At 37.0% G+C, this 25,881-nt stretch overlaps 1 protein-coding gene across 1 annotated transcript in view; it reads right to left on the bottom strand.

The window, feature by feature from the left end:
- Nucleotides 1–25,881, bottom strand: part of PTGES2 (prostaglandin E synthase 2) — a 488,316-nt gene that overhangs the window by 20,731 nt on the left and 441,704 nt on the right. Inside the window, exon 8 of the mRNA XM_044058142.1 lies at nt 23,014–23,148. Coding sequence (XP_043914077.1) covers nt 23,014–23,148 — 135 coding nt within the window. The remainder of the gene's footprint in view (nt 1–23,013; nt 23,149–25,881) is intronic.

Raw genomic sequence — 25,881 nt, forward strand, 5'->3', positions numbered from 1 at the left:
TCACATATTAAATATAAAAAATCTAAATACATATGTCATAAGAATCAGTATTATCAAAATACATATAAACGTGGTGTGCTTAAAACCTTATAATTCCCTTATTTTGGTCTTTGTGCTTGTAAAAAGCACTTGATGTTAACTGCTTCATTTAACCCAGGATATTTATCTGCATTTAACAGAATTTGCCATATTGCTTCTTTACATTCCAAATTTACTTTGTAATTACCACAGAAACCTACATCTTGAACCTTTTCTAATACAGAAAAAGTGAATTTCTTGAAATCTGAGCAAACACTTGCATGCTTTGCTATGGCATTTGTTGAGTCCTTGTTTTTAATGGCTAACAAATGCTCATAAATACGTTTGTTGAGTGTTCTGATAGTTTTGCCAATGTAGAACTGTTCACAAGAATTATAAAGGGCAACATAAACCACATTCTTAGTTTTACATGTGTAGTGCCCCCTAATAAAAAATTCTTTTCTTATATGTTTAAAAAAGACTGAACTAGCACCAGAAATGTGTCTACATTGTTTACAATTTTGACAAGGAAAAGTACCATCAGTTAATCTAACAGAAACATCCGATGGTCCTTTTTCCAAAATCATTTTTAGGTTCTTTGTTTTTTTGTATGTAAATAAGGGTACATTTCCTAATATTAAACTCAAATCCTTGTTCCCCAAAATAACCTTCCAATTCTCTGTGATAATATTTCTAATGAAAGCCATTTCATTAGTAATAGGGATAGGGAAAGCTAACATAAAAACAGGATCAGCTTTGTCAATGTTAGAAATCTTGTCACCATTATGAGACTTATGTAATATTGGAATAGCTTTATTTCCTCTCAAGGACAAAACTTCTTGTATTGTACTGTTGAGCCATAGTTCTTTATAACCCCTGTCTACAAAGAAACACCTTAATTTATTTGTTTCTCTCAAAAAAATGTCTTCACAAGTAGTCAGCCGACTCAACCTAATAAACTGCCCCTTTACAACCCCATGCTTCATGAAGGTGGGGTGCAAACTGTCAAAATGTAGGTATTGGTTTGTGAAACTTGACTTTCTGAAAATGCTACTTTCAAATTGACTGATTTCAACATTGTAGCTTAAATGTAAATCCAGAAAGTCTATGGTCTCACCAAAACCACCTACAGTGAATTTCAAGAAACCAGTAGTGTGATTTAAATATTCAACAAAATTGTTGAAAGAACTGTAATCACCTTTCCATAAAATAAATCGATCGTCAATGTAACGTCTATAGAAAAGAAGATGTCTAGATAGTGGATGTGTCTCCAAAAAGAGTGACTCCCACATAGCCATCACCAAGTTAGCAAAACTCGGTGCCACTCGTGAACCCATCGCTATACCTGTAGTTTGCTTATACTGTGTACCTTCAAATTTAAAGAAATTATTGTCAAGTACTACCTCCATTAAACAGCAAACTGTGTTGACCTTGACATTACTCAAATCAGTGTACACTGACAAATATTCCCTTAACAAATCTACCCCTTCTTTTTGATCAATACAAGTGTACAGGGATACTACATCTAATGATGCAAAATAAAAGGAAACTCCTTCAGTGATAACTACACTTAAAAGTTCCAAAAGGTGCCACGAGTCTCTTAAATAAAATTTCGTCTTTTGTACTATGGGGTTCAAAATGTTGTCTAACCATATAGATATTGTCTCCGTTTTGGAAAAACCTGCAGAAACTATAGGTCTGAATGGCAATTTGTCAGTCTTTTTGTGTAATTTAGGTATACCAAATAAACAAGCTAATTTAGGATATTCTGTAAACAAAAAATCATATTCTGAATATGTGATGTTGCCTTGACTGAGCAAGTCAAATAATACATCATCAACTTTTAGAAAACTTTTTAAGCACATCATGTTTAGATGTATTTTGATAATACTGATTCTTATGACAAAGTATTTAAATTTGTTTTATATTCAACATGAGAAAAAATGTTTTAAGAGTTAAACAAAGAAACAATAATTTGTTTCTAACTTTAATAGTTGTATATGTGGCTTTAATTACACATTGAAAGTTAGACACATTTGATTGGTCTATGTAGGTCATGAGTGGATGTATTGGTATTATTTAAACTTGTTGTACTATGAGTATTTTATTTTCTGAAGAAGTTCACAGGTAATAAAGGTGGACGAAACGCGCAAAGATTATTTGACTTGGAGCCTTTGTTATTCTACAGTGGTTGTGGTTTGTGGTCGAGTTCTAAAATATATATATATATATATATATATATATATATATTTTTTTTTTTTTTAATATACTTTTTTTGTATATATGGTTTTTAAATGCATTGTTGCTTTAAAAAGGCATTTTGTGTTTAGCCAGGATATGACAAAATTTGGGAGGGAGAATATTTAGTATTTAAACTTTAAACTGATGGTCCGTTTTTTGTTTGATAAAGTCTCCTGAATTGCATAATTGGAGACGAAAGCGCTTACCTTGTTTCACACTGAGGATGGTTTTATGTTTTTATTAATACTGAGGATCATTTGACTGTCAATAAAGAACAGTGCTTTTCACTATTCGTGTTTGGATATAATTTTGGATAAGTTTAGATATACTTGCCAGTGAACTCTATTCCATTTGGAATTAAAATAACTACACTGACAACTGTATAGTATTCTAGATAGTGGATGATAATAACTGAAAAGTCAGATACTACTCCCGGTACATGAATGTCTATTGCAGAATCATTAATCAAGTTTGAGAGCTAACCAGAAGGGACAATTTCTCTAAGACATGCACAAGCTGAAATAAAATACTGAAGCAAGACTTGCATTTATTAGGAGTAAATGAACAAAAAGCTGAAATGTTTGTTGGCACTGCTGAGTTGTACAATCTGAAGAATGCAAGCGGGTCTTGTGGATGGTATGATAAATCATCTGAACTATGTTTAAAGCAATGAATCTGGCTGATGATACATACAAATCTCAGTGCATTCTTTTTGACACATTCTTGGAAGCGAGTGAAAGCTATGGGTCAGAATTTACTTGACAGTGAGTACAAATGTAGAAAATAAAAGCTGATGTCCCAGGTAGTGCACTAGGAAAAGCTTTTAAAGCAACAAAACATAGTGGGCCACAATGCTAATGAGACACTTGGTATGATACAAAGTGTTGCTCGTCTGGTCAGGATAAAACAGATGAACTTCTGTGTGTTCTGTTCAAGCAGCTTTAGTATGTAGAAACACATCAGAATTGAAGCTTAATAACTAACTTAGATAAACAAACTAGCTATCACACTCATACATGCTCACTCTGGCTGCACTCTCAAAATGGTATTGAAGCTAGCATGTGCTTGCTATTTATATGCATGTGTTGTCCTTGAAATGCTTCTTAAAGGTAAAACACACATACTATTCTGCATCCTCCCCTCTTTGAGACACGAGTCATGCAATATTATTGACATGCAGTTATATAAAACTAAATACATATAGACAATTATGTCCAGGTTGCTGTGTACTTCACACTAGGTCTGGAAATATGGCCGAATCATGTGACATAAATTAGGTCCAGCAACTGGGACTGTCTCTGCTGAATGTTCAACTTTGGGGAGATCAGGAACATCATTAGGAATGGAAAAAGTTAAGACGCATTCTGCAATAGGAACATTGTCTGGATTGCTCTAAGATCTAGAGTCTGTATCATAGGAACAATGCTGTGATTTTGATTCTGATACAAGAAGATTATGTCTGCGATTTCTCTTGTATTCCATGCCCTCAGACTCTACAAAGTAGGAGCTCAGCTCAGCACATATACCTGCTACTTGACCAATCAGGTCAAAACCTTTTGCCGTTTGTATCCTCACTTTCTCCTCCTTTCAATGGATGAAGAAATCTGCTCAATTTGTCATAGCTAGACTACTGGAAAGAACACTTTCTGAATAGTTGGGCTTGGATTGTTCTATTGTGCTTTGCTTTAGGCCTCAACAAACTGGAACTGATAGGCAATGTTGTTCTGGTTTGCCTAGATAGAAGACTCTGAGCAGGTGAGCCAAGTAGATCATCACAGGGTATGTTTCTGAGATTGAGTAAATTAAAAAAGACACCGGGTATTATCACGCTTTGACTTCTCTAGTAATTGCATTACACTCTATACTGCACGTTTAGCTAGTCCATTTGACAATGGGTATTCTGGACTACTAGTAACATGTACAAAGTCCCATTCCCTTGTAAATTTCTGAAACAACCAACTGGTAAATTGGGTACCATTGTCAGAAATAACTTTGTGTGGACTGCCATGGACTGAGAAATGACATTTCAACTTGGTGATAACAGCAGTGGAAGTTAGGTTAGGTAGTAAATCCATCTAAAACCAGTTCAACTAAGAGTTTGCCAACACTAAATAATGCCGATTGTTCCACTCAAATATATCAGTGGCTATAGGGAAAAAGGCAGTTCAGGAACCTGACTGAGCTGAAGTGGTTCTTTTTGCAAATATGGTTTAGTACTATTGCATAGTGAAGAAGAAAGTACTTTATCAATGTCTTTTGCTAGAGAAGACCAAAATACTAGTTCTCTCACCCTTCTTTTGGTACATTCGGAACCTGGGTGACCATGATGCAAAATCTGGATATATTCACGTTGTAAGGAAGCAGGAACAACAATTTTAGGGCCTTTGAAAATAATGCCATTTTCCATTATCATTTCATCTCTGTAAGGAAAATAAGTTTGCTCTTCAGGTGGTACACTAGATTGCTTTGATGGCCATCCAACATTAATTAGTGGTTGAGATTTTGCAAAATTGGAAAAGTCTTTGTATGATCTCTCAGCTCATTAAGTCTTGTGGCAAAAACAACTATGCACTTCTATGACAAAGTCAAAATTCTCTATATTAAGCTGTTCCATAGTATTTCTGGGTGATCTGGATAAGGTATCAGCCAGATAAAGAAGTTTGCCTTTTGCATATACACCATTTTGAAGTTGTACTTTTTTAATTTGAGCATCATTCTTTGCAATCTCACTGGAGCTGAATGCATAGGCTTCTTTAAAATAGTGACTAGAGGTTGGTGATCAGTCTCAATCTGAATAGCTCGACCATAAATGTAATCATGAAACTTTGAACATGCAAATACTATTGCCAAAAGTTCTCTCAATTTGAGCATACTGCATTTCCATTTGGGTAAGAGTTTTAGATGCATAGGCTACAGGTCTACCCTCCTGAAGACTAACTCTGCCAAGACCACATTCTGAAGAATCACAAGAAAGAATTGCTGGTTGATTGACATCATACTATCGTAATGTAGGTGGGTGGCAATTTTCTGCTTAAGGTCTTCAAATGCTTTCTGATGCTGTTCCAACCAAGACCATATAACATTTTGGTGAGTTAGCTCTTTCAAAAGCAGTCAACTCACTGAAGTCTGGTATAAACTTGCCTAAATAGTTGTCCATACCAAGAAAACATTGTAAAGCTTGAACATTATCTGGTTCTGGCATCTCTAGAATGGCTGCTTGCTTGGACGGGTCTGGTCACAAGCCAGTGCTAGTAAATAAATGACCTGCATATGTAACTTCTGGTAATCTGAATTTGCACTTCAGAGGACTGAGCTACAAGTTCACTTCACATGCTTTGTCTAGAACTCTCCTAAGTTTTCTGTCATGCTCTGTTTCACCATTGCCTCCAACCAATAAATCATCTACTATTATGGCACAAGTATAACCTAAAAAAATTTGCTCCATTGCAGTCTGAAAGACTTTACTTGTACAATTTATTATAAAATGGCATCCTAAGGAATCTATATTTTCCAAATGGGGTACTGAAAGTAGTCAGTAGTGAAGATTGGTTATCGAGCATCACTTGCCAAAATGAACTTTTTGCATCCAATTCAGAAAAAAACAGTAGCGTTCGGTATTAGGGCTGTGACTTCCTTGACTGTACACATAGGATGATGCGGTCTCTATTACTTTGTTCAAATCTCTTGAATCAATGCATATTCTAATTTTGTCGGAGTCTTTTTTTGTGGGCTGCTACCATGGACGACACCCATTCAGTTGGTTCTGTAACTAGACAAATTATACCTTGCTGTACCATTTTATCCAACTGAGATTTGACTTTATTCTGCATAGTTATCGGAGCTTTTCTTGCCAGTCTGACCAATGGACTGATTTCTGGGTCTAACTTCTTAGAATACAAAACTGGAAGTTTGCCTAACTTATCAAAAACATCAGCATACTCTGAGAAAATAGCTTCAGTAAAATTGCAACTAGGATATGTGCTCATATGATGAGATTCTTTGGTAAAGGAAAGCAGATTCATTCTCAGACTGTCTCTGAGACCCAATAATGACTGCACATATCTTCAGACTACCTAAAATAATAAGTTGTAACAGTTCCTAGCCAAATAACATGAAAGCACTACTGAGCCTTCGGTATGAATTTCTTCACCTCCATAAGAAACACGTTTCACGCAACTGGCCACAAGTTGCTCTCACATTAGCAAATGTGTCTGCTGACATAACATTACACTATGAACCAGTGTCTACTTTGAGCTCTGTGGATTTACCATTGATCTGAACAGTACAAAATACTTTCTTTGCCAATAAATTTACTGCATAAATCTTTTCACCAATTGCCGACACACCGTCAACATAGAAAGCAGGATTACAGCTCACTATATGATCAACTTGTTTTTTTGAGTGGCCTTTCTTTACAACTGTGTGGGGTTTACTTGATTTACAAAACTTTTGAAAATGGTTCCATTTTTTTACACTTGTGGCATTGCTGACCAAATTCTAAACACTTTTCTCTTTTAGACTCATGACTGGCACCACAATTGCGACAGATACAAATAAAGCTTTACTTGGATTTTGCTGACTCACCCTTGTACTTCACTGAGCCTGTCCTTTTCACTGAACTAGTCTTAGAACTTGCTGGAAAACTATAGGTTTTACCTGCCATACCTGTAGGGGTTACAGCTACCATGTGCTTAAGCCTGCTTCTGTTAGCCACATTTTGCATGTTGTCTACATTTGCTCTGGAGCCTGCTGAAAACATGCTCTTATCACTTGTAAGCATACTTGTGTGCCTTTCTCTAACTTCATGGATTTGGACAAATTTCAATAGCTTTGTTTAGCATTAAATTATTGTCATGAAGCTAAATCATTCTCACAGCACCACTCTCAATACCACACAAAAGTTTGTTCTTTATGAACTCATCTTTTAAGTCACCAAATGTACATGTTTTAGCTTTGTTCCTCAGGTCAGTAATACAAGCTGCAAAAGTTTCTCCTGGTTTTTGATCTCGTGTAAAACAAATGCCTCTCTAATGTAACATTTGTCTGGGGGTTACACATTTCCCTGAATTTGCATTTCAAACACTTGGGGTCTTCTCCTGATTCAGCCTGTACAACAATATGATGGTTTTCCCCCTCTCCTTCATATACTGCTGCTGCATATACACATGAACACCCTCTTTCAATGGCCTCTGACCCAGCTAAATTTAACAAAATGAATGCCCTGGTGCATGCATCTTTGCCAGAATAAACTGCTTCTATAAAAATATTGTACTACTCTTCAAATATTCTTCAGTTCTCTGCACTATTCTGATCAAATACAAGGGGTGATGTTTTTTGAAATCAGTCTGCCATGCCTACAAATTATAATAAAACACAATGCACCCCAAGTCCACTTGTAATTATACGAACATGCACACATATACATAAGCCAGAAATTTATGCTAGTACTTGTAACTATGCCCAATAGCACAACAAGCCTCTGAATAACTGAACTTTGCAAGATAAGTCTCCTGAGCACAAGAATACTCTTGCAATCACTGTACTGTAAGAAATCACCTCTTATCAGTGTAAAAAACATTTCAAAAGTACTGCACTGGGAGAATAAACTGGGCAGAAGAAGCTCAGAGTAAAAAATATTTCGAAGTAATTGCACTTTACAAATAAACAGTACACAGCACACTGAAACTTTCCTGGACATACTTTTGCTAAATAAACCTGTACAGTGCAAGAAAATCTGTAATGGTGGCACTCTGTGAATAGACAAACCCAGCACAAGAAAGTTTTCAAAATGGCTGTATTTTGACTGCACTTTACAAAATAGTTGCACTATGCACGCAATAAACTCTAGGAATAAATGTACAGTAATAAACACACATTGCAAGCACTTTTACACACTTTGAGATATCTCAAATAACTCTAGCTATGCCCTGAATAGCTTCGGTCAATACAAAATAGTTTATGCCAAAACACATTATCTTGCCAAAATAAACATGCAGTCACCTTGCTTTATTTATGCTCATTACTCTTTATTATATTCACTTTGCTCATTTAATCTTGTTTCATGCCAATCATACTTTTCTAGGGCTTGTTTTGTTTTAAACATGCTTGTTTTACTTTAAATATGCTCATTTTGCAATTCTGAGGTAGTTCCAAACCCATGTGCTTTTCTGATAATCGTTTTATCAAATATCTTAATTTTAATATTTTTGTGCCTCTCGCTTGCTTAATGCTCTTTGTGCCCTTGTAATGCTCCGTTTTATCTTTTTTACTAAATAAATAGTTCATGCAGGTTTTCATGATCTTTAGTTTGTTTGTGCTCAGTTCTCTTAGTTTACCATCACTGTTGACTCTGCACCTCGCAGCTCTGAAAAGCAGCCTCTGGAATCCCAGTTCTGACACCATGTTGCTCGTCTGGTCAGGATAAAACAGATGAACTTCTGTGGGTCCTGTTCAAGCAGCTTTATTATGTACAAACATCAGAATTGAGGCTTAATAACTTTAACTTACATAAACTTATAAACAAACTAGCTATCCCACTCATACATGCTCACACCCTGGCTGCACTCTCAAAATGGCACTGAAGCTAGCATGTGCTTGTTTTTTTTTTTTTTTCCAGATTTTATTGTTTATATTACACCTGGCCCAGATGACAAATTCTGCTGCACATTATTTCCAACCAGAATTTTTCAGAAGTTTTTTTTTTTTTTTCTTCTCAAATAACTTATTTATTTCACAAATATCAGAACAATACAAACAAAAAAAGGAGAAAATAAGCAAACCATGAATGAGAAACTGAATGTTATATACAAGGATGAGTAAATAAACAAAGGTATACAGTCTAAACCTATAAACACACTAATTATATACAATATTTACAAACTAAAGTGCTACCATACAGAGCAATGGGTTAGAAGAGAAAAGTAAGAGTTATAAGGGATATCAGTGGATCTCCAAGTAAAACTTAAAGAGGGATCAATACCATACCTGGACATCCTCACTCCTCCACCTCCCCAATCAAAGAAACCATAGTCAAAAACCTTTCAAAAGCAAACTTCAAACTACTTGCATCCAAAGTGGAAAGCTTCACTATTCCCTTGCAGAAGGATAATGATATCCAGGATGCGGAATCTTACACCAAGGCACTCTATATGCATCTTCAGGATTGCAAGGACCGTGCTATCCCAAATAAAACCAAGACTCCTTCCTCAAGCAAGAAGAAACCAGTCTGGTGGACCCTGGCCATAAGCAAACTTTACAATAAAAGGAGGAGGCTTATACAAAAAAAAGGCCAAATCTCAAGTAGAAAAATCATCCCTGATCAGCATTAGTAAGAAATTGAGGGCCCTCATCAAGTCAACTAAAGCTAATTTTGAAAAGAAAGTTGCCAAGGATAACCATAAGGCCTTCTATGGCTACGTCAAAAACCTAAATGGCAATGCTCAGGTCTGTTCTGAGCTAGTACAAAATGGAACAAAATACACAGACTCTTCCAACATTGCCAACATCTTGGCTGACAGGTTCAGTGCAAACCCCCCCCCCCCTCACCACCTACAGGGCCTATTACCATTCTAGGGGATTGTGTAAGTCCAATTATTACTGATACGTTGGTTAACAAGGCTCTATCTAAAGCTAAAAACACTGCCTCCATGGGACTAGATGGTGTCCCAGGCTGTGTCATACGCGAGCTCCAAAAGGAATTAACCCCGCATCTTAATACCCTGTTCAGTCTCATTCTCTCCACAGGATATGTGCCCATAGAATGGGGCATGGCAATGGTGGTCCCGCTACACAAGGGTGGGGCCACAACAGACCCTGGGAACTACTGACAAATAAGCCTGACCAGTCTGATCTGTAAGGCTATGGAGCGAATCATTATGGAACTCATAAATGGAGAGATTGGGAACCTCCAGTCGCTGGACCCCACGCACGGCTTCGTCAAGGGCAGATCATGTCTCCTGAACCTGGTGGATTTCTTTGAGACAGTTACTCAGGCCATAGATAAGGGAAAGGAGGTACACACAGCTTACCTTGACCTTGCTAAAGCATTTGACACCATTCCCCATTCAGGTATTATTGATAAGCTCAGCAGCCTGGGCATAAACCCTTACGTCACAAGATGGATCGCAAACTGGCTCTCAGACAGATCCCATAAAGTAAGAGTAGTGGTATCCATGTCCGAATCCAGACCAGTAACGAGTGGTGTGCTTCAGGGCGGTGTCCTGGGGCCCCTCCTGTTGGCATATACTTCTTAGAAGTACAGGCAAACACGGAAGGGCTGTGGCTGACTAAGTTTGCGGACGTCTGCAAACTGGGTGCTATAATAGAGTCTCCAGCCGACATGGAGATCCTCCAGAAGAGCCTAAATGAGACTAATGCATGGTGTCAAAGCCATGGTCTCAAGCTAAATGCAAAAAAATGCGTAGTAATCCCCTTTGGGAAAAAACAGAGTACCCGCAAACTACAACATAGGAGGTAATCCCCTGAAATCTGAAGAAGAAATAAGGGATCTAGGGACCCAAGTAGATAGTCAGCTTTCCTTTGATAACCATGTTGCCAAAGTGGTTAGAAAATCCTTCTATGTGACCCATCTGATCACGAAAGGGATCGCATCAAGATCTAAGGATGTAATGGTGCCCCTCTACTCTTCTCTCATCAGACCCATTATCGAGTACAATGCACCAATTGGAATGTACCTGGCTAGACATCTCCAGCAGCTGGAGAGACCACAAAGGTACCTAACCAAGAGGATTACTGGCCTAAAACAGTTGCCCTATGCAGCACGATTGAAAAAGCTAAGACTGTTCTCTGTTGCATACCGCTTTCTCAGAGGCGATCTCTGTCTAACGTATAGAGCCATGTCCAACCCAGAATTGTTGAACTTGCTCCATCTTAGCAAAACCAAATCTACTCGAGCTACATGCTCTAGGGATATAAACCTCAACACAACAATGAATAGAACATGCTGGAGGGATAGAGTCCCTTCGCAGAGACTTCCCTTACTATGGAACAGGGTCCTGATCTACATAGGACAGAGCCCCTCACTATCACTCTTCAAGAGGAACCTTGATGAGTGGATGGGTAACAGAAAGTTCACACCGGGGATCACACCAACAGCACTACTAGATAGGGGCCAAGGATACTAGCTGCTAGTACAAGGGTCTAGGGAACTACTAAAGGGGCAGTGAATACCGCACAATGTGGCTGAGCTAATATATGCCTTCGGGCAGATAGCCCAGTACCAACCTATGAACCTATATACCGAGATATAAGCTGTAAATTAGATTAATCATATAGAACTTGGTCGAATAAACATTTCCAGACTTTTGTAAGGTAGGCTTTTCTCCTAGGCCCTTTTGTGATAAACTTTTGCGCCAAAATATATTTCAAAGTCATCTCCTTGAATCCATTCCAGCAAAGTTTAGTGCAGTCCATCCAGTTCTTAGTAATATATAATTTGATAAGGGAGCAGAGAGTGATTAGTACATGCTGTTTTAACTGAGGTAGCTTTGTGTTGGGTATGTGAAGGATCGCTGCTTCTCAGGAAAGGGTGGATTTGTGGTATCCCATTTTCTCTAGGCAAACTTTTAAGGAACACCAAAGTCTGTGGGTATGTTTGCAAAACCAAACTATATGAAGTAGATCTGCTTTAGGGAAGGAACAACAAGTATGGGAAGGGGAAGATTTGGGGTCAAACCTATTAAGCACAGAAGGCGTATAGTAAGAGTTATTATTGATCATCAATTGTGTGTAAATTTTTCTTAAATGGGGATAGTTCTAAGGTAATTCTTATGGCAGATAATTTTTGTTCCTCTGTAAAAAGGATTCCTTGGTTGTCCCAGTAGTTAGAGAAAAGGCAAACCGAGTTATGTATTATGGAGTTCAGGAGGTTGTAAGATCTGGAGAGCATTTTCTCAGAGCTCGAGACAGTAGATATAACCTCACAAAGTCTGGCAATATCCAGAAGAATGACCGGGAGGTTGGCAAATTTTGATGAGATTAATTCTCTTAAATGTATGAGAATAACCATGTATTTATTATTGACTTTAAGAATCAATCATAGATCAGAGAGTGTTGTCTTTATATTTAAAAATATCCCATACTATGAAATCTTTAATAAGAGGAAAGTCAGAAAGATTAATCATCAAGTTATTGACATTGATGTTCGGGTTAAGATGAAGAGGTTGAAGTAAGGGAAGGGGTTTATCAAGGTTGATGGTTTTTATCAGATTTTGGAATAACTTGATTTTATGTTTTAGGGTACTGGATAAATTGGATTTGTTAACAGACAGAGAAAGAAAGGGGAGAGCTTTTGGATTGATTTTATTAGTGACAACGTGTTGGTACCATATTTTCATCCAAGAGGGGGAAGAGTTGTAAACTTCCCGATCAAATTTAGAAATAGTTAAGATTCTATTTGCACAAATAATAGTGTAATAAAGACGAAAATTTGGTAAGCCCCAACCTCCCTTAATCTTTGGGCAGGCTAGTTTAGAGTAAGATATCCCAACTGATTTAGGAAACCAAATAAATTTGGTTAATTCCTTATTCATTTTAGAGAACAAGGTCTTAGACACAATATGGTTTGAGGCGTTAAATTTATAGAGGAGTCTAGGCAAGACATTAATTTTCACTATTGCAGCTTTGGATATAAGAGACAGATTTATGAGTTCCCATCTAAGAAGGTCCTGTAGAATTTTAGACTATGTTTTGAGTAAGTTATTTTGAAACATGGAAGCTTGATTGTGTTCAAAATGTATGCCAAGATAGTTAAGATTGAAAGTTGTTTGAAAAGGAGAATCTGGAAAGTAGTTTGTTTTATGGTTTACAGGATTAATTGGAAAAATGTGTGATTTCTTATGATTGATCTGATAACCTGAAGCCTTAGAGAATTTATTAATAGTGTTTATGATTTTACATAAGTCTGTGTTGGGATATTGAAAATATAAGTTAAGGTCATCAGCAAAAGCAGAAAACATTATGTTAGTATTTAGAACTTTAGGGATCGAGTGGTGAGTGTTCTAAGCAAAATATAGGAAAAAAGGTTCAATGAAAATGTTAAAAAGAAAGGGGGATAATGGGCATCTTTGCCTTGTTCCATTCGTAATCCGAATTGGGTTAGATATTCTTTTATTAACATATACATAGGTAGAGGAATTTTTATATAGTACTTTAATCATATCAGAGAAAGCTTTGGGTATACTAAAGTGAGTTAATGTTAAGAACAGAAAGTCCCAATTTACTCTGTCAAAAGCTTTGGAAGCATCTAGTGTTAAGGCATAAATCGGGTTTTTGTCTATTTTTGTAAATTGCATTGGGAATCAAGGGTTAGGGTGTTATCCCAAGTGTGTCTGTGGCTCATAAAACCTGCTTGGTCAGGAGAAATTAAAAAGGGCATAATATTTTTAAGTCTGTTGGCCAGAATACCCGATAAGATCTTTATGTCAACGTTTATTGATGAGATAGGTCTGTAATTGTGGGGATCAGCTTTGTCTTGCTTTTTAAAATCAGAATAGTTTTCGAAGTATTCCAATGCAGATCAGAAATTCCATTCTTTATAATGAAGTTGAATACCTTTAAAAGAATAGGAGAAATTCTTAGATTAAAGACTCAAAAAAATTGGTGGTGAACCCATCAGGGCCTGGGGATTTACCTAATTTGAGGTTGGTAATGACATTTTGGATCTCTTGGAGCTCGAATGGAGCAGACAACATGGACCTTTGATTTTCATTCAGGGAGGGGAAATTAATAGTATTCAGAAAGTTCAGCATTTGGGAGTTAGAGGTGTTATCCTTCCTGCCATAAATATCTGAGTAAAGGTCATGAAACAGCTGAATTATTTCCGAGTCAGATTTATACATTTTATTCTGGTATTGTAATATAGAGATTCTGGGGGAATATTGATTTATTTTTATTATTCTTGCTAGAGTCTTAGATGAAATTTGCGCCCACTCAGAATATGTTGCAATAAGTTTTTGTTCTTGCAGAAAATAACTTTGTTGATGAAGCTCTAGTAGGTCTTTTTGAGTACCATTTATCAGTTTATCTAAGTCAGGGTCTGAGTTTAATTTGCTTCTTTTCTAAGGTGGAAAGTTTTAAGGTTAAATTATCTTCCTTCATTTTAGTAAGCTTTTTATAGAAAGAGGCCTTGCTGATCAAGAAGCCTCTCAGTTTGGCTTTACAGGTTGCCCATTGGATATCTAGGGGAATATGTGAGTGCTTGAAATTGGTGTCAAAGTCTGTTAAGATTTCATTAGTTTCTTGGATTATGTCGTTGTTATGCAGCAGGTTATTGTTTAGAGTCCAGTTGCTGTAAAAGGGGGTTAAAGGCATCTTTGAAGTGAATATAATCTTGAGGGAAATTCTTGCATGGTCAGAAAGAAATCTAGGTTCTATAAAGATGTTTAACTTAAAATTTGACAAGGATTCAGAAATTAAAAAGAAGTCCAACCATGACCAAGTGTTGTAGCATTTTGAATAGTATGTGTAAATTTTATCTTTAGTTGAGATCTCACTGAATGAGATTGGATCCATAAGGTTGAAATCAGACATTAGTTCCCCTAGAGCTAAAGAGGCTTGGAAATTATATGATAAGAGACGTACTTGTACAGTCTATGTTCGGATTTATGACAGCATTCCAGTCACCACCTAGTATGAATTGGTAATTTTGGAATGTGCAAAGAGTGTTATAGATCTCCATTATGAAGACTTGTTGTTGTGAACATGGCCCATAAACATTTAGAAAAAGGACTGGTTTGATGGAGTTTGGTAATTTAGATGTGAAATAACACTATCTACCATTTTTGTCAGAATTTACATCATTTATTACCCCCTGAAAATCTTTCTTAACTATAATGGCAACACCCTTTGAATTAAGACCATCACCCACAGCTGTAATAGATCTTATCCATTTTATTTTAGTTTCTTTCATCCAATCTTCCTTGAGCATATGCGTTTCCTGTAGAAAACAAATATTAGCCTGTGATTTAAACATCAGATGTAGTAGGAGAAATCTCTTATCTTTATTTTGTAGACCTCTTATATTCCACAAATCTATGGACCAAGCCATGTTCCCTGACTAATATAGATTAATAGGCTTAAGTCTTGATTAACCATTTTTCTCAGATATGGTATCAATAACACATACAAAGAGTAGGTAGCATGTAAAATTGGATATACTAAGGTGATGGAGATCCACTTCAATCTTCCAACCTCAAAAGATATAGAAACAATAGCAAAGATAGCATAGTACTCCTTCAAACACAACCCGTTGCCTAACCACCCAAACCCCTTAGGTGAAGAAATACAATAATATTGGTAAGAGTGACATAACTTTTTACCTAGTGATAGTAGCACAATATAAGGAAAAAACACTATTAATAACCTGAAATAAGCAAACGATATAAACAGCAATACTATACATATGTACATAAAAATACTAATCCAAAAACTGATCATTCTAGAACCTATAACAATGCATCTAAGAGCAATCCGTAAAAGGAGGAAAGAAAAAGTAAGAATAAGACTGGAAAAGTTATATTTATTATGAGGAGAGTAGGTAATCTAAGACTATGACTAACACTCATTATATAGTATATAAAAAGGGCCAATATATCCAATTCCCAAGGTATTACAACTAGGGGAATAGAATATAATATGAGAATAGAAAATAGCTGAAATTTTTTAAAAAGGAAACCGTGAGACGAAGCTTATTATTATTATACATTTATGTGTATAACAGCACATAAACAGGACTAGAGGTATGATTAAAGTAGTATTGTATTTATAATGAAAGGGAGAAAAGGAAAGAGAGAGGTAAAGAGGAGGCAAAAAGGAAGGTGTAGACGTAAGTCATGAAAGTGATGTGTTGTAGGGTGAGTCACTCGCAGAGAGATGACCTCACCCTGCGAAGTAGAGATTTTTATGAAAATCAGAGTAATAATGTAAACACAAGTATAATCCTAACAGTCAACATAAACACTTGTAAGGTCAAACAATAATATGACCTAATATCATTGAGGCAAACTGTATAATATTTGCACTAGAAAAAAGTCAGTAGAAAAATTCAGTAAGGAGATCACTCTTCTTGAGCATAGCGGAGCTGATCCAGAATAAAATCACTGAATCTGCTTAGGCAGAATATTCTGTCAAAAGTAAAAGCAACATTATACAAAAAAAAAAAAAAAAACTTGAGGTGCAACTCTCAAAATTACTTATAGTCATCTAATTCCATATAACTGTTGTATAGTAACTTCTTGAAAAGTATAAGACAGGTAATGAAAGTCAGAGTAAAATGTGGCATGCTGTTAACCTTCATATCCTGACTTAAGTTCCATCTAAGTGGAATAAAAATTCTATAACATGTATTGGTTAATAAATCAAGGATAAAGAGACAGTGATATTCTAGACCCAACACTCAAAGCAATATGTCAAAATGCCTGGATTAGATGAAACGAGAACAACAAATCCCAGGGATTTTGTCAAAAGAAATAAGTTACATTTGGCATACAAGTCAAATAGAGCCACTTTCAGTCAACTTAGGATTTTGTTTAAGCTGTTAAATGTTTGTTGGAGAGAGACTAGTACTTAATAAGTCTAATCACTCGGTATAGAGGTGATATTTGACGGGGGCATCTGTAAGTAGTCAATATCTTGAGATCCTACCCGATGAGTGATTGAAGCCCCGGTAATACAAATAAGTTCTCTAAATCACTTAACAACCCTCAGGAGACTCAACAAATAGTAAAGTTGGTTGAACCAGTCTAGTGAGTACAAGGCTAAAAGATGTAGTGCTAGTTTGTGCAACCTTTGTCGCTGTAAGCAGGAGGGAGGATTCTATCAGAGGGCACTGGAAGTTGCTAAGCAGAAGTCACCCCTTAGGCAGTAGTACATCGTTAGAATAGTTCCTAGCTACTCAAAATATGGATAGTGATCGAACAAACCAAAAATCATAGAGAGAGACATCACACAAGCTTGGAATGCATACCCAATCACTGGAAAAGTGATCGGAGGTACTCCTGTGTTATCCGGTGCATAAAAATCACAACATAGCCTTAATTAATGGCTTTGACAAATGCTTCTTTCACTTCTTTTGGAGAATTGGCCGCATATCTTGTCCCACTGTAGAAGAAAATAAGAGTACTCGGATATCGCATTTGGAACTTGATATCCTTTTTGATAAGTTCTGCACAAAACGGAGCCAGATTCTGTCTGATTGTCTTGATAGAAAGAGGTAAATCTTGTGAAAATGTTAACTTGTGTTTTGTTCCATGTAAAGAATTTTTATTTTTTGGCAGCTAGAAGGATTTTTTGGGTATCTTGGAAGTTTAAAAGCCTAGTGTAGACTTGATGCGGGGCAGTGGAGTCCTGTCTTTTGTGCATGGCACTATGTGCTCTCTCTACTGTCATGTCAGTAGTACATCCATCCGAGCACAGGAGTAACTTGGATATCTGTTTAGTTATAGTTAATAAGACATGGTTTTCATAAGTCTCAGGGAGTTCTCGGATTAGTATATTGTTGCGTTGACTTCTTGCCTCAAGATCCATTAATTTTAATTGAAGTTCTGTTATAGATGTGGTTTTGGTGCGAAGCTCTTCAGATAAGGTCTGAATTAGAGATTCGATTGTGTTTTATGTTCGAGAGTGTCCACTCTACCAGCGATTTGGTTGATAGTATTCCCAAACTTGGCTAGTTGTTAAGAAAATCCTTGTGTGGCAAGTTGAATAGGTTGAAGTGCCTGTTTGAGTTTGTCCATGTGGAAATTGGATTCAGCTTTGGTTTTAGCGCTGATTTTACTAGGATCCGATGCCGGTTTATTTATTTTCTGCCTTTTGGAGCCTACCTCTTTTTCTGGAGAGAAGACTGTTGATAATTTTCCTTTGGTAGTTTGTGTCTCCATAAAGTCGAGTTCCTTTGCCATGCTTGACTTGGCCTTAGAATACTGGGTGAGCAGAGGATTATTTTAGGCCTTTGGATACACGTGGCTGGAGCACCTACCCAAACTATAGGGTATATTAGATGCTTTTAATCCTGATAATATTACTTCTATCACTGAGCCAAAAAGCTGAAGATGAAGTAGATTACCCTTTTCTTTAGAACATAGATACTGACACTTGAAAGAGGGGATTTTCCTAAAGAAAACTATAACTGAGGTAGGGAGCTCTGTGCAGAGGGTGTACACTAGATGACCACCATCTTGGAATCAGCATGTGCTTGCTATTAATATGCACATGCTGTCCTTGAAACGCTTCTTAAAAGGTACAACACACTATTCTACAAAAAGGATCCATATTATGCAGTTATAGAATGATTTACAAATCAATGCATTCAGCAGCACAGCTACATTCCAGCAGTAAATCTGATGGTATAAATATGCTAATAGTCAAAGGGTGTGAAACAGCCACAAGGGTAGCTGGCATATTTAAGTACCTTGAGGCACTGAATAGGTACACTATGGCCAGTAGGATTCTGGGCATATTTGTTAATGCCAGCAAACCATTACAAACAGTGGGGAAGAGTTCCATAACTGCAGTGATTGGCAGAGCCAGGAACAATACTAACACACACTTTCCTCTTGACAAAGTAGCTTTTAAAGGATCTGTCATAAGTGTAGTTATATCAAATGCAATAACATGAACACTGCTATTAGCACTTACTCAAGTTCAAATACTGTCTGTGCTTCTCAAGTGACTCATGACATTCTGCAGCATAATTCTGATTTACTAGTCTAGGCTGTTCACCAGTATAACATCATATTCAAACTTCACCTCAGCCTCTACCAGTTATACATGCACAAAAGAGCACCAGCATATGTCTCAACCTCCTGGAGCAAGAAATCTGGACAAAGCCATAAATAATGGGGGGCAAAGGCCCAAAAATAGGTACAATTTTTAAATACTGCTATTACAAACTTGGAAAGTTGATAAAATAACAGGTTTTCTGTTAGCATGAATTTTCTGAATGGTATGAAGTCTGAAACTCAAATGTCTGTCATTTTTTTACTTCAGTTCTTAAAGACTTGCCAATGATTTGCCAGAAAACTACAATTTTATGAAAAATGGACCAAAAATAGGAGGCAAAAATCTGGACAGTAGAGAGGTATGAGCACCAGCTATACTCTGAATCAGAAATGATTAAGAACATACATATATATAGGTTCATAGGTTCATACTAGGCTATCTGCCCAAGGGCATTTATAAGCCTAGCCCATAGTTATGTGGCTTTCGCCACCCCTTTAGTTTGAATAAAAACTATGCCTATCATTTTTCTGTGCCTCTGTCAAGCAGTGACACTGAAGTAATCCCTGGGGTATATCTGCGATCTCCCATCCATTGATCAAGATTCCTCTTGAACAAGGCCAGCGAGGTGCTCTGCCTCACATGTACCGGGATTTTGTTCCACAGCATAGGGAGTCTCTGGGTGATGAATCTGTCCCTCCAGCACATTCTATTTATAACCGTGTCAAGGTTTAGGTCTCCCGCCCTTGTGGTTCTGAGGGATCTAGATTTTTTGAGGTGAAGCATATTCATCAAATCTGAGTTTGACATGGCCTTATATGTCAGGCACAGGTCACCTCTGAGCAAGTGGTATGAGACTGAATAGAGCTGGAGTTCTTTCAGTCGGGCAGCATAAGACATATTTTTGAGACCCTTTATCCTTTTGGTGAGGAACTTTTGGGGCCTTTCAAGCTGCAGCAGGTGTCTGGTCAGATACATTCCGAGCGGGGCATTGTACTCAATCATAGGTCTAATGAGTGATGAGTACAGGGGGACGATGACCTCCCTTGATCTAGATGTGAATCCCTTCATGATCAGGTGGGCGATATAGAAGGTTTTCTAACTACTTTAGCAACATGAGTGTCAAACGAAATGCTACTGTCAACTTGGGTCCCCAGATCCCTGATGACTTTTTCTGTGCTCAGTGGATTGCCACCTATATGGTAGCTAGGGGTAACCTTGTTTTTCCCGAAGGGTATGACTATGCATTTTTTGGCGTTTAACTTCAGGCCATGGCTCTGGCACCAGTTATCCATTTCTGTGAGGCCCTTCTGGAGGATATCTGTGTCAGATGTGTTTTCGACTATGGCGCCCAGTTTGCAGTCATCTGCAAACTTTGTCAGCCATAACCCTCCTGTGTTTGCTTGTACTTCAGAAAAGTAGATGCCGAACAAGAGTGGACCCAGGACTGAGCCCTGTGGGACACCACTTGTGACAGGCTTTGAGTCTGACATGGCTCCAGCAACTCTGACCCTGTGGGTTCTGTCACTTAGCCAGTTTGCAACCCATCTTGTGATGTATGGGTTTACATTCAAACTGATGAGTTTTTCGATGATACCTGAGTGGGGTATTGTGTCGAAGGCCTTTGCCAGGTCGAGGTAGGCTGTATGGACTGCCTTTCCCTCATCAATGGCCTTGGTGACTGTCTCAGAAAAGTCAACCAAGTTTAAGAGGCAGGATCTGCCTTTGACAAAGCCAAACTGGGTTGGATCCAAAGTCTGCAAGTTCCCTATGTCTTCATTTATGAGTTCCATTATGATCCTCTCCATGGCTTTGCAGATAAGGCTTGTCAAGCTAATGGGGTGGTAATTTCCAGGGTCTGTGGAGGCACCGCCCTTATGAAGTGGGACCACAGTCGCCGTGCGCCACTCCTTGGAGTGCGTATCCTGAGGTGAGGCTAAGATTAAACAGCTGTCCTAACTGTGGGTTTAATTCCTCGTTGAGTTCATGAAGCACACAGCCGGGGACACCATCCGGTCCCATGGATGCTGTGTTTTTGCCTTAGTGAGGGCAGTTCTCACCTGGGCGTTGGAGATGTTTGGGGCTACAATCCTCTGGAATAGATATCTCTCCTTTTGGGGAGGGAGAAGTTTGCACTGAACCTGTCAGCCAGTATGTTAGCAATGTGTGTAGGTTCAGTAATTTTCACATCATTTTGAACTAATTCTGAGCATATCTGGGAGTTTCCTCCTAGGTTTCTAACATAGCTAAAGAAGGCCTTATGATTGTCTTTAGAGTCCTTGGCGATTTTCTCTCAAAATTTGCCTTGGATGATTTTATGAGAGCTCTTAGTTTTTTACTTATAATGATCAAAGGTGTCTTACCTTTCAAGGATTTTGCTCTATCTTGTAGTAGCTTCCTCCTTTTGTTGTAGAGCTTGTTTATGGCTGGGGTCCACCAGACTGGACGCTTGCCTTTGGTATATATATATATATATATATATATATATATATATATATATATATAAAATCAAAACCATGGGAGTTCTTATTAAGCAAACAAAACTAGATGACTGAACAGCATAGCAACAGTTATGAAGTAAAATATCTTAGGATATGTATGAATCCTCAAAACTTGATCAAAAGGGATCATCATCTACTTCAAATGACAAGAAGTTATTACAGCTATGCCTATTGCCAAGCTCTTTTCTGTGATTCACAAAAAGGCTTTTGGCAGATTAAGTTAGATGAAGCCTGATTTAAGTTTTTCACATTCAAATCCATCTCTGTAAACACAGGCTTCTAAAACTACATTTTTGAATCTCATCAACCCCAGAAGCTTTTCAAAGAGCAGTAGCTGAAATGTGGAATGCCAGAAGGCAAGGTCAAGTTAACTAACAATGTTCTTCTTTGGGATCTACCAAGCAGGATGTCTTCAAGTTGTTAGATTAAAGTAAAGAGATCTGAACCTAAAGAAAAGTAAATGTCAGATGTATTATTTCTAATAGGGCAAATTTTTAAATTTGTAAATTTTAAAGCAGAATCTGATAAGGTCAAAGCAAGCAAATCCATCAAGACAGGACATCTCTTACATGATTACTTGGCATGGTACACTATACTATCTTTCCAAGTTCATCACAAACCTGTCAGATAACAATAGTGCCAATTAAGAAGCTACTAGAAGAGCATAATATTGCTCAGTCTTAGTCAGTATACAGTAGAGAGAGGCTTCAAGATATTACAAAATGTAGTTATTAAAGCCTCCTATTTGAAATTCTGTATTTCAAAGCCAATGACATATTCATAACGATGATTCGAGTCACCATCTGCTTGGAATAGTACTACTGAAAATGAAAAGATGTCAACCCAAGTTTTAGGATGTCAAATATTTCATGACAATATCCATGATAAACTATATCAGATCATAAGCCACTGCAGACTATACATTTTTTTAAAAGTCTATTTTCAAAACAGCATGCCTTCAAAAATGTTACTAAAGCTGTAAAATTATGATCTTCAATTTCACTACAAGTCATGTAAACTGATGCATAACTCACACCCTCAGTACAGCTTACCAGCAAGAAATATAAAAATGGGGGATTATCTCACACCTACTTATGTCAACAGAGAAACAAGACACAACAAAATATGTAATTACTACAAGATGTAATCAAGAACGTGTGATCATATATTCAGTACATCCAGATCTTCGAGTATGCTTTCCTTACTATTAACTTTCATTTGTATAAACTTTGATGTTTAAACATGAAACAGCTATCATTCCTACTCAGATGCATTAAACTAGGTTTAATAAAATACACAAGTCACATCCAGCAATTACCAAATTCAAATACATAGTATACTATATTCTCTAATGACCTGAGATATTTGAAAAGACTGTACAAATGGTTCAATGGTATGAAACTGCAGTATATTGAGAAGTCACAATCAGAAACAAAAATCTTCCTTGGATCAAAATGGGAGGAAATTTGTGTTGGTATAAAGATGCACATTATCTTTTGAGCATTGTTAGTGGAAATACCTGTATGTAGGACACCAGTGATATTATAAGACAGTTTTAGAATAGTGCCAAGCTCTGTTTTTGGAAGAGCTGGTATAGCTGATGATGTAATCTCAGACAGTGCTCCACAGTTTATGATACAGCAGTTCTGTACTTCTGTGAGGCAATGGGAAAATATTTAAATTAATATTATGATTCTTATCACAACGCCAGTGTTTATATATTTATTAATTTGGTTCAGCTGTTTACAAGATAGATGTGGTGGTCCAAGGACCCTTGTTAAAGACTACCTTAGTTTACAAGATCTACAAGCTTTACAAATTATGAATTCAAATCATATATGTGCGTGTGTGTGTATATACATATACACACACATATACATTATATATTCAAAAAGTTAATAACTTTCAATCAGACCATTGCTATATACAGTGACAGTTGCATAGTGAGAACATTAGCAGGGCACCAGAACATACTGCATTGGAGCGGTTTACAATAATATTTACCTGTCAAATGTTTTTTCACAGTGAACATTTGTTGAGAAAATGGTAGAGTTTGCTTTACTCTGACAGTGTTTCACGCCTTTTGATAATGGCTATCACAAGTTTAGCAGAGAACTGTGTTGGTGTTTGTGGTAGTGTGTTTGCTCATTACCAGTGTTACTTTCTTCAAACGTCTGGGCCAGAGAAATTACCACCTCCTTTGCCATGTGAAAATGCTTCTTAGAGTGTTACATGAGCTCACTTTCAAGGTTCAGAAACTCAGAAGTTAATTCAGAATGGTACAAACATTATAATGTCTATGTTAAAATGAAAAAAAAAATGCATAGTGTGTTGTGTTTATTTTTATGTGGGCAGTTTCTTAGCACCATTCCCAGCAGTTTGCAAAACTGAAGTGACATAATATGAAACATACAGGCAAGACAATTATCATGGCAGTAAAAAGGAGGAATCAAAAGAAGGAGAAAGTTTAGACAGAAAGAGATAGTAGAATAGGTCAATGATTTTTAAGTATTGGGAGGGGTGGATGAGGAGATAGGAAGTCTGAAGGATGAGGTCAAATCTAGAATCAGACTGCTGCAACCAACTGACACAGAGCATTATGGGTAATGTGTGAAGGGGAATATTAAAGAAACTGAAAAGTAAAATGAGCAAAACAATTGCATGTCCAGTACTGATTTATGGTATAGAAATTAGAGTAGTGAAGGTGTAGCAATTCAGGAAGGTAGAAGTGATGGAGATGAAGTACCAGAGACAGCTGGTAGGATGCATGCTGTGTGACAGGTGAAGAAATTATGATACCAGGACAGAAGCCTAAAAAGCTCCAATAGAAGAAAAGGTTGAAGACGGCAGATTAGAATGATATGGGCACATGTGCAGGAAAGCAGATAATCTTCTGATGAAGACTTGAGAAAGACAAGAAGAAGGTAAGAGGAAATGAGGAAATCGATGGCTTGCATGATAAAAGACCTGTGACAATCAAGCATGACTGCTAAAGAAGGTAAGAGAGTGTAAAATGAATGAAGAGAGGTGGTGACAGTTGACATAACACCCTGACCCCATGCAGAAAAAAATATGGAATAAAGGGGTTTGCTAATAATGATATAGTAAGAAAACTTATCTTGTTTTAATTATTTGCAAGAAAGATAGCTGGATTAAGCTGGAATTAATTTCTATGCATTATATTACTAAATACTACTAAAACAAAAATTTACATGCATCATTATATACTTTTTTTTAGAAACAAGGCAAGTTACAGATCATCAAATATGCGACTATGAAAGCATAGAGGCTGAAAGTAGTACACCCCTCCCCCAATAGTGAAAAGGCAAATGGATGAATCAAGTGTCAGGACCATTTGTAAACAAGAAGCATCACAATATTCACCGATTGAAGCAGGCAGATATGCACATTAATGGAGTACAATACCCAGACTACAGTGTACCAGGGACTTGGATGGCTCCTGCTAGTGAACCCACATAAGCAGCCCTTCAAACACAGCAATGATGGCAGTGTGAGGAATGCATGGGCCCCACAGTCCAGCAAACACAAATGGAATCAAAATGGCCAGATCCACCAGGAATTTACCATTAGAATATGCTCCTCCATATCATCCAACATCATGGACCATATTATACTGTATATTTAGTGTCTTACAGGACATTAACACACAAGCAGGACACACATGCCAATCCCCTGGCTAGTCATGATGTCATATATACCGAATGGAGAGAAGTCAGCAAGTAAAGAGAGTATTATTGCTGAAATTGAATTAATCCAATACGCTGTAGAAGTCCAATGAAGGGAGAGCCAAAATATAGGAATGTAGTTTATTATTAAAATCAAACACCGATAAAACACAGAGAAAATTTCATTAATGCAGTGAAATATGATAATTGTGTTTTCGTTCAACATTTCATCACATGTAAAAATTATGTAACTGCTAAGCATTGTTTAAATATCAATTTTGAATAAGTGGCTTGGAGAACGGGCCAATCAGTGCTTAAAATAAACAAACATTATGGCAAATCACCATGAATAGTACAACTCATGAATATGTATGTTTGAACGAAGTTAGTTTGAAAAACCATCATTTTACACATCAGAAATTAAACCATAAAAACTTTTTTTTAAAAACAACTGATACTATTAAGTCATTTATTAAAAATATATATGTAAACTAGTAAAAACATAAATCTATATTGTTAAATAATCTGTAAAAAAATACCATTTTATTTGTTTGTTTGTGTCTTTCGGCTTTTTCCCTGTTAGGAAAATACCATTGAGAATGTTAAAAAAGCAGTAAAATACAATGCATAAATGCCCTCTAGTGGACAAAGGTGTTAATTACAATTTAGCAGCTCTTGGTTTTAATAACCTTTTAAATTTT

This window comes from Protopterus annectens, chromosome 16.part0, assembly GCF_019279795.1.
Source record: "Protopterus annectens isolate FY-2018-M chromosome 16.part0, PAN1.0, whole genome shotgun sequence".
NCBI lineage: Eukaryota > Metazoa > Chordata > Ceratodontiformes > Protopteridae > Protopterus > Protopterus annectens.